Source organism: Taeniopygia guttata, chromosome 1A (assembly GCF_048771995.1).
Source record: "Taeniopygia guttata chromosome 1A, bTaeGut7.mat, whole genome shotgun sequence".
Lineage (NCBI taxonomy): Eukaryota > Metazoa > Chordata > Aves > Passeriformes > Estrildidae > Taeniopygia > Taeniopygia guttata.
The window spans coordinates 57,282,411-57,298,804 of NC_133025.1; the positions used below are offsets into that span (position 1 = coordinate 57,282,411).

Sequence of the window (16,394 nt, forward strand, 5' to 3'; positions counted from 1 at the left end):
CACAGTAACAAAATATTGTGCAGGGTTTGTTTCTTTTTTTCGTTACCAGTCACCTTCTATGAAAAACTCCATCTGCTAAAAACACCTACTCTGGTCTATAGCTCTGCAAAGTAAACTTATGCATGGGCTTTGCGAAACAAAATGCCCACTCAGTGTTGGAGCTGTCTGAAATGAAGCTCACAGCAAATGGATGCTAATGTTACAAAAAAAAAAAAAAAAAAAAGAGAAAAAACCCAACCCCCACTGCTGAGGAAAGTGGATGATGGGTTTCTTAATGGGGTATTGAACACTCAGAACTGCTCAACAGGAAAAAAATAAGACAATTAAGGCTTTTATGACAATATCTTCCTTTTAATTGTGGCCTGCTTAATTGGGTAATTCAATTAATCAGAAAGACCTAGGGAACCAAGTTAATCCTAATGACACTTAATGACATTGGTGGTGGCATAAGGAGGACGGTAATTACAAAAAGTTGGCTGACTGTAGATGCCTTGGTCATGCTTGTGTCCCCATCTTTCAATCTGCTTGTTCTGCCCAAAACTGTTTCACATCCTTCTGTAGCACATATGTAAACATATATATGTATACATTCTCTCTCTCTATATATATATATATATGTATGTATGTATGTGTATATATATATATACATACACACATACCAATATATACTGAATCAGTATCCCTGACTTCTTCGGATTTGTGGCTTCCGATTTCCACCACAGCCATTTGAGGGGGTGCGAGCCTGCCCCCGTTGCTCTGCCCAGTTCCCGTGGCTTTCCCAGCAGGAGGGCTTTAACGGGGCTGGGGGAAGCAGCTGCTCGGCATTTCTGTCACAGCCGGGTGGGGACAGAAGGGGGGCACCTGGCTCTGCCCCGCGCCAGGAGGTGAAGCACGGGCAGGCCGACTGTCCCCAGCCCCCCGTGCCCCTCCAGGAGCCGGCACCGGAGAGCTCCGAGCCGGGGTCTCCGCCGGCTGCTCCGGGCGGCTCCGGCCGCTCCCGGCGCACGGCCCCGCGGCCGCAGCCCCGCCCCGCCGGTGACACCTCCGAGCTCCCGCCCCTCGCTGCCCGCCCCCCGCCGGTGCGGCGCGGGGGGTGCGGCTCGGCTCGGCTCGGCTCGGCTCTGGTCCGCTCGGCTCGGTTCATCTCGGCTCGGCCCAGCTCGGCTCGGCTCGGCTCATCTCTGCTCAGCCCGGCCCGGCGCGGCCATGGTGGAGCGCTCGGACGAAGCGCCGCTGCTGTTCTGGGCCGAGGGCCCCGCCGTGTCGGCGCCGCCGCCCGCGGCCGAGCCGGGCAGCAGCGGCAGCGGCGGGCGGCGGCTCGGCGGCGGCTGGAGCGCGGCTCCGTGGGACGGCGAGGGGCCGGAGGAGGCGGCGGGGCCGCCGCGGGCCGAGGCGGAGGAGGACCAGATCGTGGCCGTCTTCGTGGTCACCTTCGACCCCCGCACGGGTGAGCGGCGCCGGGAGCGGGCGGGCCGGGGCGCCGGGGCCGGGCCTGGGGCTCCCGGTGCCGCTGGAGTAAGATGGATGCGGCCGGGACCGGGCTTCCCTTGGGGAGCGCTGTCCCCGCATCCCGCCTCCCAGGGACCGCTCCCCCCGCCGCGCTGGGGCAGCGTGGCCGGACCCACCGGGAGCCGGGCTGCCCTCTGCCCCCACGGGGGACTGCGGCTCCACCGCAGGGCTGCCGCTGTCGGGAGCGGGGGCCGTGGGGATTTGCCGAAAACGGAGCACAGAGGGGATTGCTTTTGGTCTCCATCCTGCCGAGAAGAAGTTCTGGCGGGAGGAAGGCACCGCGTCTGGTGCCGCTCCGAGAACAGGGATAGGTCTATCTCCACGGCACGGGGAGTTTGTGGACGGCGCTGGGGCACCCCCTGTGCCCTGCACAGATTTAGGTCGAGCCTCTGCCCAGCGCTGCCTGGGGGGCACCAACCTGTTAGCAACATCTTGAGAGCATCCTTCTGTCTCCGTGGAGTGGCGCAGACCTGCCCGCAGCTATCGGTGATGGATGGCGTTTGTGGCGGGCGTAAATCCGGCAGGCTCGCAGGGCATGATCACCAGCAGCAGCGGCAGCTCAGCTGCGTATTTCTTGGTGACCAGTGTGTTTAGAGGCTGGCTTCTGGTGGGATCTCTGGGACTTAGTGCTTTGAAGGAGTGCTGCGATCCATGAGGGCAGAGGAGAGGGGCAAGGGAATATATTTTCCGCTTCTCACTGCCATATCCACTGTCAGTGCTGTTGGACTATGCTGTTGTGTCACTACTGACAGAGGTTATTAATTTCAAACCTGTAAATCAGCATTTCAGAAAATGTCTTAACTTTGTTTTCCTAGTCCTGCTGCTCCCACAGTACCCACCAAACAGGATGCTAGGACACAGATAGGAAGTTAGCACCTGCTTTGCACCTGTGAACGCAGGTACTGCTGTGCACAGGGATCTGATGTCCTGAGACACATGACACATTGTTGGGTCATTTAGCTGCCAGGCACCAACCTGGGGTTCAAAGGCAAGAGAGAAATTCAGGAGTCCATTTGCATCCAGATGTGAGACTGAGCTCCTCTTTCTTCTCTAGACAGGCACTGCCTTAGCCAATCCATAGCAAAAGTACAAGAGACAGGAAAGAGGTCTGTAAAGCACAGTGAGGTTGGTTCTTCCATGGGAGGGGAAAGTACCTGACATCCTGCTCACAAGAGGGCCTTGGTAGTGAAGACTGAATGCCAGTCTTGAACTGAAAATCCTAAGGAAGTAGAGAACAGGACATGGCTGCTGGTATGATGTGGTGTCAGCAATGCCCACTGTCTGACAGCATGGCTGCTGTGTCCCAAAACACCCAAGGATTTTGAGAAGTTACCCTTTCATACTGCACCAGAGAGAAGTGTCTTCAGTCTAGAGGTCATTCATTCATAAAAATCTGAAATAAGATTGGATGTCATCTTTCCAGCACGAGATGGAAAATGGAGCTGTTTCTCCTAAGTATCCAAAATATGAAAGAGTCTGTGTGACTGCAGCAACAGCAGGTTGTCTTTCGATCTGACAGCATATGCCTTCTATGAAATGGTGAGATTTTCTTGAGAGTTGGCAGAAAGCTGAGCTTTCTCAGGAGTTTCTCTGAACCAGCTGTTGCTTTGAATGAAGTCCAGGGAAAGTTGGGCAACAGCTCTTCTCACATCTGATGTGCAGTTAATGCTGGGTGTCATCAGCCTTGGAGTAGTCTGTCAAGTCCAGGAAGATTCAGCCTCCTGCTGCTACCCAGCAAGGATGACAGGACTGTGAGCAATTTACCAGCAAATGTCAGCTTTACAGCTGGGGAGCAAAGTGCCCTGCAGAGGGTGTGGACTTGGAAAAACATCATGAAGTTAAGTGGTGTGAACTTGCTAAGGTCAAAAAGAAAGTACAGGAATTAATGGTCAACCACATCAGATAGTGTGAAGGACTTCTGTAATGTTTGTAAGGGTATCTGATCTTTGTGTATGACTTAAAGGAAATCATCCAGTTAGTGTCTGAGCTGCTTGGTCCTGCCCAGGAAAAGCACGGCAGACCTCCTTTGGCAGCTTGCTGAGGCATAGGAACAGCTGAATTTCTGGTGGTGGCTGTGCAGGTGGTTATGCCAGGTAGTGTCTGCCCAACTACAGGCAAGTAGGTGGGCAAGAGAGGTTTTCCTGTAGAAGCATGAAGTGGTAACCATGCTAATAAAGAACGTAACAATGTCCCTCCAAAATTTAGAAGGGAAGCAGAAGAGCTTAGTGTACACAGTTGCATGTGATGAGTTTCCAAAGGTAGGTTATGGGGTTACCATGTCACTGTTACAGTTCCAGTGTCCCTGTGACTGTCAACACTCGCTGCTGTCCTCACATGCAGCATGGTGAACCTTGTGGCACTTGAGAAGAAACTCTCTTCACTGCTGTTGTGGGGCAGCTGATAACAGTCACCTTGTGGAGGTCCCACGCAGTCTGTTGGCTTAAAGGGTTTGTGAGTAATGGAGAGAGACAAGGAAGGAAGAGAGGGAAGTACTGTGTTTTGCACCAGGGAACATGCAAATATTCTGTTCTTCTCTCCCACATTTCTTCCGTGCAGGAAACGGAGCAAGTGTGATATTTAGGTTACACTTCATGCTTCTCCTGAACTGACACAACATGGTAGCATTGCACAGTAGGGGACATTAAAGCCCTCAGGAAACCTCTAATAGTGAGGAGTGACAGGGGATGACCCCCAAATGCTGGTGCCAGTATCTTCTTTGTGAGGGTGTGAAAATCCAGCGGAAAGAAAATACAAGGGAAAGAGGAAGAACTTTGCACTCTAGAAAATGAGTTCTGGCTCAGACCTGACCTGAAGGTGGGAGATAGCTTCCAGGAGATCAGATCTGCAGATCTGACTCTCAGCAACCTCACTAGTCTGCTCTCTAATGATGGGTGACTCTCACTTGGAAAGTTTCCTGTGTGCATGAGAGTTGCTTTCTCCATGGGAAGGGCAGTGCTTCCTGTTTTTCTACAACATTGTTCCCTCCTCCCTCCTCTGGTTTCTCGGGCAGACTGGCAGCCGTATTGCATCTGGGTGAAGTCTCTCCTTTGTTTGCTCTCCTGTTTCGCCAGACTGACTTTCCTACTTTTTAGCCTCCGCGTTTGTTCTCCGACTGCCACGTCGCCCATGTGTTCACAGGGCAAGGTGGCATGAGGAACAGCCAGGAGCACAGGTGCAGGTTGCTCCTGACAGATCCCAGGAAAAAAACCAAAAAACCTGTGTGATAGGTGAGTTGGTTTTGAGGTCACACGCAAGGTAAAGATCTGTTTCAAGGCATTCTTTCCTTATTGCTGCTACAGAACGGGCATTGTTTGAGCAAAGTCCGCTTTAACACCTCTGCAGTGGATGTGACACCTGACAGTGTTTGTGACTAAACTGAGCAAAGCCCATCTTCCTTTGCCCTTGATGACACTCTCACCTATCGATCTACAGGTAATGACCAATAAGGGATGCTCTGTGGGGCAAGGCTTAAAAGCACATCTGCCCTTAACCACAATTTCATGGTTATGAGGCAACAGTCTCAAGAGCTGACTTCCTCACGCTTTCAAGGAAGGTTCTTGCGCCTTTAAAAAGCAAACCAAACAGGCTCACACAAGCCCCAAACAACAAAAGCCACCATCTCTATATAATCTGGGAGCCCTCCAGGGGAGCGCGCGGGCTGCTATGATGTCACTGGCTCTCTCTGCCAGCCTTTCACACGCCTCAGAGGCCACAGCAGAGCTCTGTGCTTCCCTGTGGGACTGCACAGGGCTGTGCTCGGGGTCACGAGGCTGCTGCTGCTCCTGGCCAGCCCGGCTCTGTGGGAGAGCTCTGCTTGTGCAGTGCAAGCGGGCACTTGGATGCACAGCTTCTCCTGTTGCCATGCCTGACGCTGTTGGGTTTTTTGAAGTCCTTGCCAGGCAGGGCTGGGGGAGGTCTACTGAATACAACATCAATGTGAGAAGAAAAATAGCCTATTTAAATGTCAGTAGCTAAGCCCTATTCCTGTGCAGGCATATACTTGTGCAGTATGAGTAATGAGACAAAAGACAGGCTTCAGAAATGAGGCCTCCGATTTAAATATCTCCAAGAGTCTTAGCTGAGTGGAAGGCCCCTGCAGATGTATGCTGTCCATGAAAGCACAGCTGGAATGCTCACCCCAAAGGGCAGGGAAAGGAATGAACCAGTAGGAAGCACCTTTGTGCTGCACCTGCCATTGCATTATCACGAAGAATTTTGGTTTGTTTGCCTTGTTTTTAAAACTAAGCCACGTGACTTCAAATGCTGTGGGCAGACTGACAGAGAACAGAAACACAGTGGGTAAATTTGGAGCACATCTCAGTGCCATGGGACTGCCCAGGTGAGCAGGTTGGGCTCTGAAGTGCTGGGATGGGAAAGTGTGAGAAGTAACCCCTTTTTTGGTCCATGGTAAACTTGTTGGACTTCATTTGCTTTAGGGACATCTTGTGACTTCTGTAATATCATCTGTTCCAAGATCAGGCTCCTTAGGTGGCCTTTTCCCCTGAACAACTGCATACTCTCTGGCTGGGTTGGCAGGTGACAGATGTTTGCTGATATTGATCTAGCTTGTAATTTATGTACTTTTCTGTTGGTTATTCTAGCATATACAAACACATTACACATCCCTTCAGCCTACATATAAATCTTCAGCTAACTCCTCCTAACCTAAAGAATATAGGAGAGATTTCAGGGAAGAAGTGATGACTTGGATAATGGCTCAGGGGTTTCTGTTTGACCAGGCCTGCCAAGCACAGGCAAAGAACAATATTGGTGGTGGTGTGAGCTATCCCAAAAACTCATCTGAAAGAGCAACAGTTTGTCCTTTGGTTCTTTCTTATGGGATGGATGCTTGTGTAGACCAAACCTTATCCACCATCAGGTAAAATTGTAGTTGCTCTGTAATTAAGCTTATCAAGGATAAATCAACAAAATAGCACTAGCTTCAGAAGTGGCCCCAAATGTCCTGCAGTGTCTGTGTGTTGTGCTATAACAAGTAACACTTGCAAGAGATGTGTGGAGTATCGTATGCCATGTACTGTCTGAGACAATTTAGGAGTTCAGGAGTTGTTTTAAGGCACTGTTACAGGTGTTCCAGGGTTAGAAAAGCAACAACTTGCTGTTGATGATGTATGCATTTTAGACATGGGTACTGTATTCAAGCTTACCCAATTTAATTTGCTTCTCTGCAGGCAACATGGTGGAGTGGTGTTTACCCCAGGATATAGATTTGGAAGGTGTGGAATTCAAATCCATGGCAAGCGGGTCCCACAAAATCCAGTCAGATTTCATGTGAGTACATCTGAGCTATATTACTTCTTCCTTTCTAAGTTGTGCATCGACACCACCAGCTCTTAATTCAGAACACGCAAGAAAAATACCTTGTAGGAAGCTAGGGTCCTGCAGAAACCTGCTTGCTAAACTGTTTCTACCTGTGCCAAAGATACTTTCCAGATACTTTCAGTATAGTATTAAGTACCGGCTAGCTGCAGGGATCTGCTGTATGACAGTGGAGGCCAACTGGGGCAGGCCAGCTTCTCGCTGGCATGCAAATTTCAGTGTGTACTGGGCAAATGATCTGCACTGCTGTCCTAGGGTGACTGTTATGGTGTTTCTTTCATTCCTTCAGTGGAAACACATAAGAGAGGAATTTTCTGCATTCTGCTAAACCAATGTTGCAATGCAGCAATGTTTTGCAATGAACTGCAGTGTCACAATTCCTTTTGGTCAGGAATAACAGTTACTTTCTTAAAGGCATGTGAACTGAACCCTTGCAGTCTGATGATCAGAGTGTGCTTCAAAGTGCTGGCACCCAAAATATGACCAGGTAGCTGTACTGTACTCAGAACTGCATTCACTGCAGGCTTCTACCTTGGAGGAAGGGCTCTGGTATGACTGAATCATGCATTCTGTTGGTCTTCCTTCCAAGTTATTTATTTGCATTCCTTACTGGCCTGTGATGTGGCTGGTAGGGGCTGGAGTGGGAACTCCTGGGAACTCTTGCCTTAAATAGTTTGTCTTGCTGCTGAGAAGTCTGGGACACCCTAGGCTGGTCCTCAGCCCTTCAGTTAGCAGGGTGGGATTTCAGGGAGTTTCTTACAGAAGAAAATATGTTCCCAATCAGTAATTTTCGTCCTCAGTTACCTTTCTTTCTTCTTCTTCTTTCTTTTTTTTAACGTTAACCCTTCTGTCAAAATTTGTCTCCAGTTATTTCCGGAAAGGGCTCTGTTTTGGCCTGGCCTGCTTTGCCAACATGCCTGTGGAGAGTGAGTTAGAGCGTGGTGCCCGTATGAAGTCCGTGGGCATCCTCTCCCCTTCCTACACGCTGCTGTATAGGTACATGCACTTCCTGGAGAACCAGGTCAGGTAAGTTCCCTTGGGAATGAATGCCTGGCCATTCCCCACCTGGGAGAGGTAATGTTCTTTCTATGGAGAGCAGTTTTAGGCAAGTGAGAATTCAGTATCAATGCTCTGCTGTGATTTCCTTGACTCCAGAAAGTATAACAGGTTCACAGTGGGAAGGAGACAAGGAACTGATTAGCAGCAGTCTGTTCCTTCCTAAGAGGCTAGTCAAATGCTACCCAAACCCTGGTTACTGTAGGCAGACATAAGTGTCACAGGGAGAGTTGAGATAACAAGAAGTTCCCCTTTTTGCCTTCTGAAAACCATTTTATTATGGCCTTGCAGAAGGCTTCTAATTGTGTAATGGTGATCCTGGCTAGCTGTGTGCTTCAGTTGTGTTGAGTGGATCTAGCAGCAAAAATGGTGATGGCAGAAAAGTGCTCCTACCTGAGTGTATTTAAAACAGGACCAGTGCTCTGTACAGCCCAGCTCGCCACCTGTGCCAGTCCTGTGTGTGTTCTCTGGCTGCACTGGGAGCTGGTAGTCCTGATGTTTCTGCCGCCCTCTGGGATGAGTCTGTACAACTGAGGCACCCAGGATCTCTTTTAGCTGGGAGAGCAGATGTTTGCTGGGGGCAAGGCACTAAACAAATATTCTGGAGATACTACAGATCTCCCTTTTTTCCTTTCTTTTCCAGACACCAGCTGGAAATGCCAGGGCACTACTCCCATCTAGAGGCATTCTATGATGACAAGAAAGGAGTTCTCCCTGATAGCAAGGGCACCCCCAGCTCTCAGCAACCTGTCCACTGGCTGCCTTCCATCCACAGATACATGTACCCAGAGATGAAGGTGAGGCAGGTGCCTGAGGCCTGCAGGAATGGGCAGAGGTCTGCTGCTCCTTGCTGGTGCCTCATACTCCTTTATATAAGCAATCACTCCCACGCTTTGTAGGCTGCTTTAGATAAGATTTTGTTACTTGGACCACTGCAAGCTGTGTGCTGGTCTTGCTCCCACATTTAGACTTAGCATCTGTGCATGTGTCCCTATTTCACCTCTGAGCTGTTTTCTTCCCTTTCGCTCCACCTGCAGATCACACACCCTGCTGGCTGTATGTCTCAGTTCATCAAATTCTTTGGTGAGCAGATCCTCGTCCTCTGGAAGTTTGCCCTGCTGCGCAAGCGCATACTGATATTTTCACCACCCCCAGTTGGAGTTGTCTGCTATAGAGGTATGTTTCCAGGGACACTGCAGAGCTCTGCTCTAGTAGGCTGAAGAATTGCAGAAATGCCTGCGAGTACTGAGGGGACAGACATCATGCATGTCTTCAAAACCCAGTGTGACCATGCCTCGTGAAGATACTGCTCAGTCTGTATTTACGCATTTCCTACCAAATGCTTTTCTTCAGGCCTCGTGAGTAAGGACACATCTGGCACTGTCAAACTCAGTTCCTATCAGCACAGGACAGTTAGAGCACTGACTGAATTTGTGGATTCTAGAATGTGGGATTCCTATGGGAGAACTGATTATTTCCCATGCAAAACAGGATGTCATCACTTGAGAAGTTCTGGTGTTCAAAGGCATTTCAGAGCTCTGACCATTGTTTTCATAGAGGCCTGTGGGAGAACTGGCCTTGTGGGGTTCAGAGTGCCCTTGAGGGAAACCAAAAGCATCTCAGGATGTACTTCTCTTGTCCACAGTGTATTGCTGCTGTTGCCTTGCAAATGTTTCTCTGCCTGGTCTTGGAGGAACTGTCCCAGAGTCCAAACCATTCTTCTATGTGAATGTGGCAGACATAGAAATGCTGGAGACAGAAGTATCATACGTGGCCTGTAAGTATGATGGATTAGGCGTGATGTTTTTAGCTTGAGGCTGTAAAATGTCTTGAGACACCAGACTGTGGAATAGAACTGATGAGAAATAGGTTGTGCATGGAATGACTAACTATGCAAGCAGGAGAGAACAGTTGGTCTGCTGGGAAAGCAACATGCTGCTCTGAAAATCTTCTCTGGTTTTGGCAGGTACAACAGAAAAGATCTTTGAGCAGAAACGGGATCTCTATGATGTCTATGTGGACAACCAGAATGTGAAGACACATCACGAACATCTGCAACCACTCCTGAAAATTAACAATGCTGACAAGGAGAAGTACCGACGCCTCAATGACCAAAGGTAATCACAGACATCTGGGTGCTCCTTATAGGAGATGTGGAATAAAGAGGACACTGCTCCTTTGTACTTTCCTCCTTCTAGTATTTTCAAAATATCCCACTGTTCAGCTCATCTCTTGGAAGATTCTGGTTGTCTCATAAAGCTTTGAGGTTCACAGTAGGTATGTGCAATCAACATGTCTCCCTTCTCTCAGGCAGATGTTAATGTATTCTCAAGAAGTGGGTGAGGACTGCAGCTCCTGTGAAGAGGACCTTTTCATCTTGTGAGTGGCTACCTCTAATACTTAGTTAGACACGGCTAGTTTTAGGGAGCCTCTTGCACCGATTTTATGTTGCACTGTTTGGCACATTATGAAACAGCATGTTTGACATAATTCCATAGTTAGTTTTCTTCCTCTAGGGTTCTAAAAACAGGCTAGCTCTTCCTCTTCAGATCATCTTCCTTTCATTTTGAGAAGCCGAAATGTAGTATCTACTAGGGTTGCTTATGTGTTGGGAGGGAGAAGTGAATTTTAAAAACACAATCAGAGATGTAAGAATGCCATTGTAAATATAAGCACTACAGGATTTTTCTTGCCAGAAATTCTTCTTCTTTGGCTCTGAAAAGGACAATGTTCATGGGAAGCAGGCACTGTACCGTGATGGGGGTTGGTACAGTGTGGAGATCAGACCTGGATGTGAAGGATTGGCTCACTGATGTGGCTGACTTCATACCTGGCAAACAGAGGAACCAGAACCGGGTGTAGAGTAGGAGGTACAGAATTAGATAAAAAACACGTTTACCACCTCTGCAGCCCTTCACTGCCTGTTGCTATTCACACTCGGCAGCAGGTAAGAAATAATAGGAGGAAACTGTGTGAAGGGCTGTCAGGGCAGAGGTCTGATTGTTGAGCTTCACAGGTGTAGCCAGAGCTCTTTCTGAATAGCTTTGCTTGTTTCTAGGAAAGAGCAGGTAAGAAGGAGCTCTCACTGGTGTGTTCTGCACCAGTAATGGAGAATTTATTTACCCACTGGCTTATCAGATGGATGACAACACTGTTTCCTCCTTTACGTTACGGGAGCTGTAGGTGTGATGTACCTGCTTGGTGACCACAGAACACACTTTAGCTGATAACATGACTTCTTCTGAGGGAAACACCGCCCACAGATGGGAGCACCGCTGTCAATTAAAAGTTACTGCTCTGTCTTTGTTTATTCTGGGTCACCTGTAGAGAGAATGGAAAAGTACTACAGTGCCACCTAACAAGGTGGGATCTCTGGCTAAAGGGGTTAGATGCAGTTCTGGGGTTCTGCTGCCTGTTTGCTAAATACACTGTCTTTCTGGAGGTCCAATGTAATTGCTTTCGCTGACTACCCTATAGGTTTTTCATGGAGCAGAACAACCGCATATTCCAGACGCTGATGGAGGTGTCAGCCAGCCAGGACAAGACACTGACAGCTGACCACGCACGAGGCATGGGCCTGGATCCCCAAGGGGATCGAAGTTTCCTTATGGACCTCCTGGAAGTGTATGGCATTGATGTTATGCTAGTCATTGACAACCCCTGCTGCACTTAAACCGAGGGCAAGAGAAATGAGGAGCAAAGATCACTTTTTAAAGACTACTGGACATTGCTTAGGAGGATCACTGGAACTCACCACAGCCACAGTTATTTAATAACTTTATATGGAGAGTATTTATAATTTTAAAACAAAATGTGATTTTATTTTCTCACACTCAACTTCTCAGTGAGTACCTGCTCTAAGGTTCCTTTTGGTTTTATCTCCCTTTCCCTTTCATTTGTGTTTTTTTGTTTTGTTTAGCCAGGACCAGTGCACCTTTGCACCAAACCTCACTGTTGCTAGTGATAGCTAGGTTTTGGCCTAGCCTGGATACCTGAGCCCTGAAGACTTCAGGAAAGCACTTTGTTTGATGACAACCAATGTGAAATGCTATAGCCGAGCTTTCAGACTTGGCTGGAAAATCCTCCTATCAACTCCCCCTTCCACCTGGGGACTGAAAGGGCTTCAGCACAAGCTGTTAGTGGCCCAATCTCATAAATAGCTCCTACCAAGTTTATTGGTGGGGACAGTTAAACCAATGGTAAGAAAGAGGACTCCTTTAAACACTCCTCACCCAACTTTAAGGTGAATTGGAGTCAAGCCACCCTTCCTTGTAAATGGCAGAAGCAAGTTTGGGATCGGGGATGCTACAGGATCTTACGACTTGGCTTACTGGAGCAGCACGGCTTCACTTCTGGCATCTGAGGTGGTCTAAAATAGCAGAGACTGCACCTACCTATCTCAGCTGGAGAAGAGCACCCTCTCTCCTCAATCCACCCCACCACCCCCTTTGGCTTTTAGTTGCATCATACCTGCTGCTTTGGTTTAAAATTTTCAAACCAGCAAGATGGTCACCCATTTAACAGGGACCAACACCACTGAGCCACTTTGCAGCCACTTTGTTGTCCAGCCTCAGTCTGGACCATGCTGGGCTGGATGGAGTAGAATAAGTATGCTTTAACTAATGTCACTAGCCCTTCCTTTGTCGCTGATGGGACTTGTTGCTCCTTTGCTTTAACACCGTCTGCTAATCCTCCTTTTGTTGAGCCTTCAGCGCTGCCTGCTGCTATCCCTGGCTTTCTGTGTGAGACAGAGAACAGACCTTTCAGCTGGAACAACTGAAGTTTGCAGGACATTCCCTTGGAGTTTGGTATTCTAAACTGGCACAGTTGCTAGAAGCAGTGTTCAAAAGCAAGTCTGTCTTTTTTCCTGGGTAGAGCTATAGAACCAGATGAAACAGATGTTTTCTTATGCTGTGGAAGGAATAGGATTCAATTCCTGAAGGACTAGTCATTACCTCCAGGAAGGCTATCCCAGTAAAGAGTAATCCCTTTGCCATACAAAGCCAAGAATAGTACCTGGAGGTGTGACATAAAGCTCTGCCCCAAATCCTTCAACCAGCAGCAATATCAGCTTTTAACTGACTGTTCTTCCTGAACTGTGGCTATAGCTGATTAGTTGCTGTTTCTATCATTACATATTTCAGCACCCTTGGAGGCTTTTTTATGTTGTAGGAATCCAAACTGTAGCTGATGTATCCATTTGTCCTAATCTTTTATAGAATGAGACAGAGCCTGAACCACCAAGATCTCACCCACTCTAAAGCAGGCAAGCACCTTTTTGAAACAGGTGAAGCGAATGTTCTCCAAGAATATCCTCTGTGGATTGTTTCCCTCTGGGAAAGGAGGAGGCAATTTTCCTGCAATTTTCCTGTCTCCGAGCAGTCACTCCCCTGACTGCTTTTTCAAGGCTTTGGGATGTTTTTGTACAGAAGAAAATATGCTGTTGTTCATACTGTCAATTGCTCACAACAACTGTAACATCATCATCCTTAGAATGTAGGGGAAAAAATGTAGAAAGAGGTAAAAACAGCTGAGTATCATTTAATGGAAAGACCAGTCTCTTCCTTAAGAAATGGCTTTGCTTTTAAATTGACACCTTCAGTATAAAAGTGGCCCACAACTTCCACACTTTTTTCCTCTAACTTCCACTTGAGTTTTAACATGCTGCCTGCAGTGATGATCCCTGAGGAATCAGGGCAGCTGAGCTGCCCTGGTATTGCTGTCACTTCTTCAGACATAAAAAGAAAAAAACAGAACCAAAACTAGTCTCTAGCAATTTCTCCTCTTTCTTGAAGGTTTGCTACATAGTTTAGCTGTGGTCAGTTGTTAATGACTTTCTATTTTCTTTAGTTCTTTTGCTAAACTAAACAGAAACAAACCTTTGGTTTGCTGAAATTTTACAGTCAGAGGCTAACACTCTGCATTAGAGCACTGTTGTTTAAAGCTGTTGGAACATGAGGTCTAGTAGGACAGCGCTGACATAGCCCCCTCCCTAAGCAGAAGCTCCTGAAATTTCTATTTGACATTTATTAAACCTCTGCTTTCCAGAAATAAGGTCCTCAGTTGTTAGCAGTGGTATGGGTGCAGAAGCATCAAAGCAAGCAGATTACTGTAGCAGCATCCATGTGCTACATCCAGTTGGATGGTTACAGCCTATCTTGTTCTTCCTTGTAATTTTGCTTCTCTGTCAATGCTCTCTTGGCAGGCAACTGCTACAAAATTCAGAAGCTGTCTGACAGAAAACAGAGCAAGACTACTTTTCTCTCCTATCCCTTCCGTATTCGATTAGCTGCAGAAGTGCTTCCACCTGCACTCCTTTTCGAAAAGATACTGCTTTTATTTTTGTCACATGTGAAAAGTTCTCAAGAAATGGGTACATAATAGAAAAAAATTGTTATAGCTTGGGGCATGAAGGACTGTCCTGTGGAACCAGTTTAACTGAGTCTTATCTTTCCAGAAGATACTATAATTCAAGGTAAAACAGTTATGTACAGATATTCAAAATCCCCTCCTGGGCACTCAATTGGTGCTTTGTTGCATACTAGCAGCTGGGAGACATCTACTGGGTACGTTTTGAATCAAAAGAGGGAGGGAAATGTGGCATAAGGTAGGATATTGCTGATTTGTCTTCTCCCTTTGACTTTACAGTGGTGCCTTCAGTTTCTTGGATGTAATGCCTCTGGTCAGTTGCTGTGATCAGAGCCCAGGTTTGAATGGTGGTTTCAGTAACCAGCTCTATGCTGTGGCCCTGTGTATTTTCCAAAACTCAAATTATTGGATAGCCAGGCAGGTTCTCAGCTTGTACTTGCTTGACTTTAACCAGGAGAACAAGAGCTTTTTAACTGCATCGTAACTTGAGCTGCACTAGAAATGTATAATCAAGTAATGAATTTTTACTGCTTGTACTATCTGCATTGAAGGGTAAAGCTTATGAGAGACATATAAGCTCAGTTCAATCTGAACAAGCAACACCATGCCAGACATCTAAATCATCCAAAAGTCTTCTCACGGCAAGGTTAGGCCAAGCTGCTTAGAGCCAATAAAGAACTATAATGGATACTAGGAGAAAGGCACTTGATGGAATCAGAATTCAGATTTGTCTTACAGACATGCTACTACCTTCTTTTCTAGGATACATGAGGTACTTACTGCAGTGTATCTTACAGCCAATGGCTGTGACTGTCACAGGAGCTGAGCTTGCCTGTCCAACATCCTTCTGGGCAGAAGTTCCATCACCTTTTCAAGAGGAACTAGCTCCCTGTACAGGTTATTCAGTAAAGCAGGGTGATAGCCCATTTTAACAGCTGTCAAAGTTAATGAGCAAAAAGCTGGCAGTAGCTGTGGCCCTCCTGGCCACAGACTGTGCAAGGGACAGGCAAGCTTCTGTCAGGGAGGTGGAAAGGCAGTGGCTCCTGGAATAGCAGGGCAAGAGCACTCTATCCTAAAGCAAAATTCTAGGTACAAAGCATGCACACTAATCCAAACTCTCATCCTAGCCATTACTTCTACATTAGTTGCGGTCTTCTTCCCACTTTCCCAAAACCAGTGGTGTAGTGATTATGAGAAAAGACAGCATAAATGTCTTTTACAAGGGACTGGAATGTATTGATTTAACAGTGTGGTCTGTCTAAAGCTGAGGGTACTAAATGCCTGTGAACCAGGATTTTAGATCTTGGTTAATGCAACATGTCATTCAAGTGGGAATGTTTAAATGTGGTCAAAATAAACAGGTGCCTTGAGCTAGTCCATTATTAGATTGTTATCCTTCCTTTTAATCTATGTTACAGTATTTTAAGCCCTTCTAGAGTTGAAGCCAGGCTAAGTGTTTTCATGAGTGGAACCTAGAATTTTACTCTTCCTTCCTGTCTGGGAGTTTGTACAAAGGAAGATTTTTGTGTTGCTGTCAGACAGAAACATGAGAACCAAGTTCTTTCCTCAACATTTTAGATAGCAGGTTCAGCCCCTGCCTATTTTATGTAGTGTCTCACACCTCCCTTGTGAATGTTGCAATTCAGAGGTCTAGAATTACCCTATACTGGAAGAACTCTGAACTGCAGAGGAAGGAGAAAAACTACTTGGATGGTATTTGTACAAGCTACTCAACTTATGCAGATATGAATATTTAAATACCAGCCTGTGTCTCAGATGATCCTTGGTACTTCAACATCAGAACAGCCTCAGCAATACCAATTCTGAAGGGATCTCTTGGTTACCCTCAAGCAAGGAATCACATTGCATTGGGAGCTATGGAAGAGAACTAGTGATTTTTCCCTGTAAAATGGTACAGATGAACAAGGAGCCAGTTCTCACCATCTCATCCCTTGCAGCAGGCTGGGTGTAATTGTAACAGCTCTGATGTTGTTTGCATCTTGCAGATGTGTGGTTGCTCCCATAGGCCTGTGGCTCTGTAGAGAAACTGCTTACTAAAAACATGGGTATTTTTTAATACAATTAAAGCTTACCTTTTTGAAATGGCTGTTGCCTTGTCTTTC

At 47.1% G+C, this 16,394-nt stretch overlaps 1 protein-coding gene across 1 annotated transcript; it reads left to right on the forward strand.

Moving 5' to 3' along the window:
• The first annotated feature begins 1,095 nt into the window (after window positions 1–1,095).
• On the forward strand, window positions 1,096–16,374 carry DENND11 (DENN domain containing 11). The gene is made up of 9 exons (XM_030263308.4): window positions 1,096–1,447; window positions 6,699–6,798; window positions 7,714–7,872; window positions 8,546–8,699; window positions 8,940–9,078; window positions 9,548–9,679; window positions 9,869–10,019; window positions 10,213–10,281; window positions 11,380–16,374. Exons 1-9 carry the CDS (start codon window positions 1,207–1,209, stop codon window positions 11,573–11,575), a joined length of 1,341 nt encoding a protein of 446 aa, XP_030119168.1. The 5' UTR covers window positions 1,096–1,206; the 3' UTR covers window positions 11,576–16,374.
• The last annotated feature ends 20 nt before the right edge of the window (window positions 16,375–16,394 follow it).

Coding starts and splice junctions, on each gene's coding strand:
- DENND11 (XM_030263308.4), top strand. CDS start 1,207: ATGGTGGAGCGCTCGGACGAAGCGCCGCTGCTGTTCTGGGCCGAGGGC. Junction 1,448..6,698: donor CACCTTCGACCCCCGCACGG/GTGAGCGGCGCC, acceptor GCTTCTCTGCAG/GCAACATGGTGGAGTGGTGT. Junction 7,873..8,545: donor TTCCTGGAGAACCAGGTCAG/GTAAGTTCCCTT, acceptor TTTCTTTTCCAG/ACACCAGCTGGAAATGCCAG.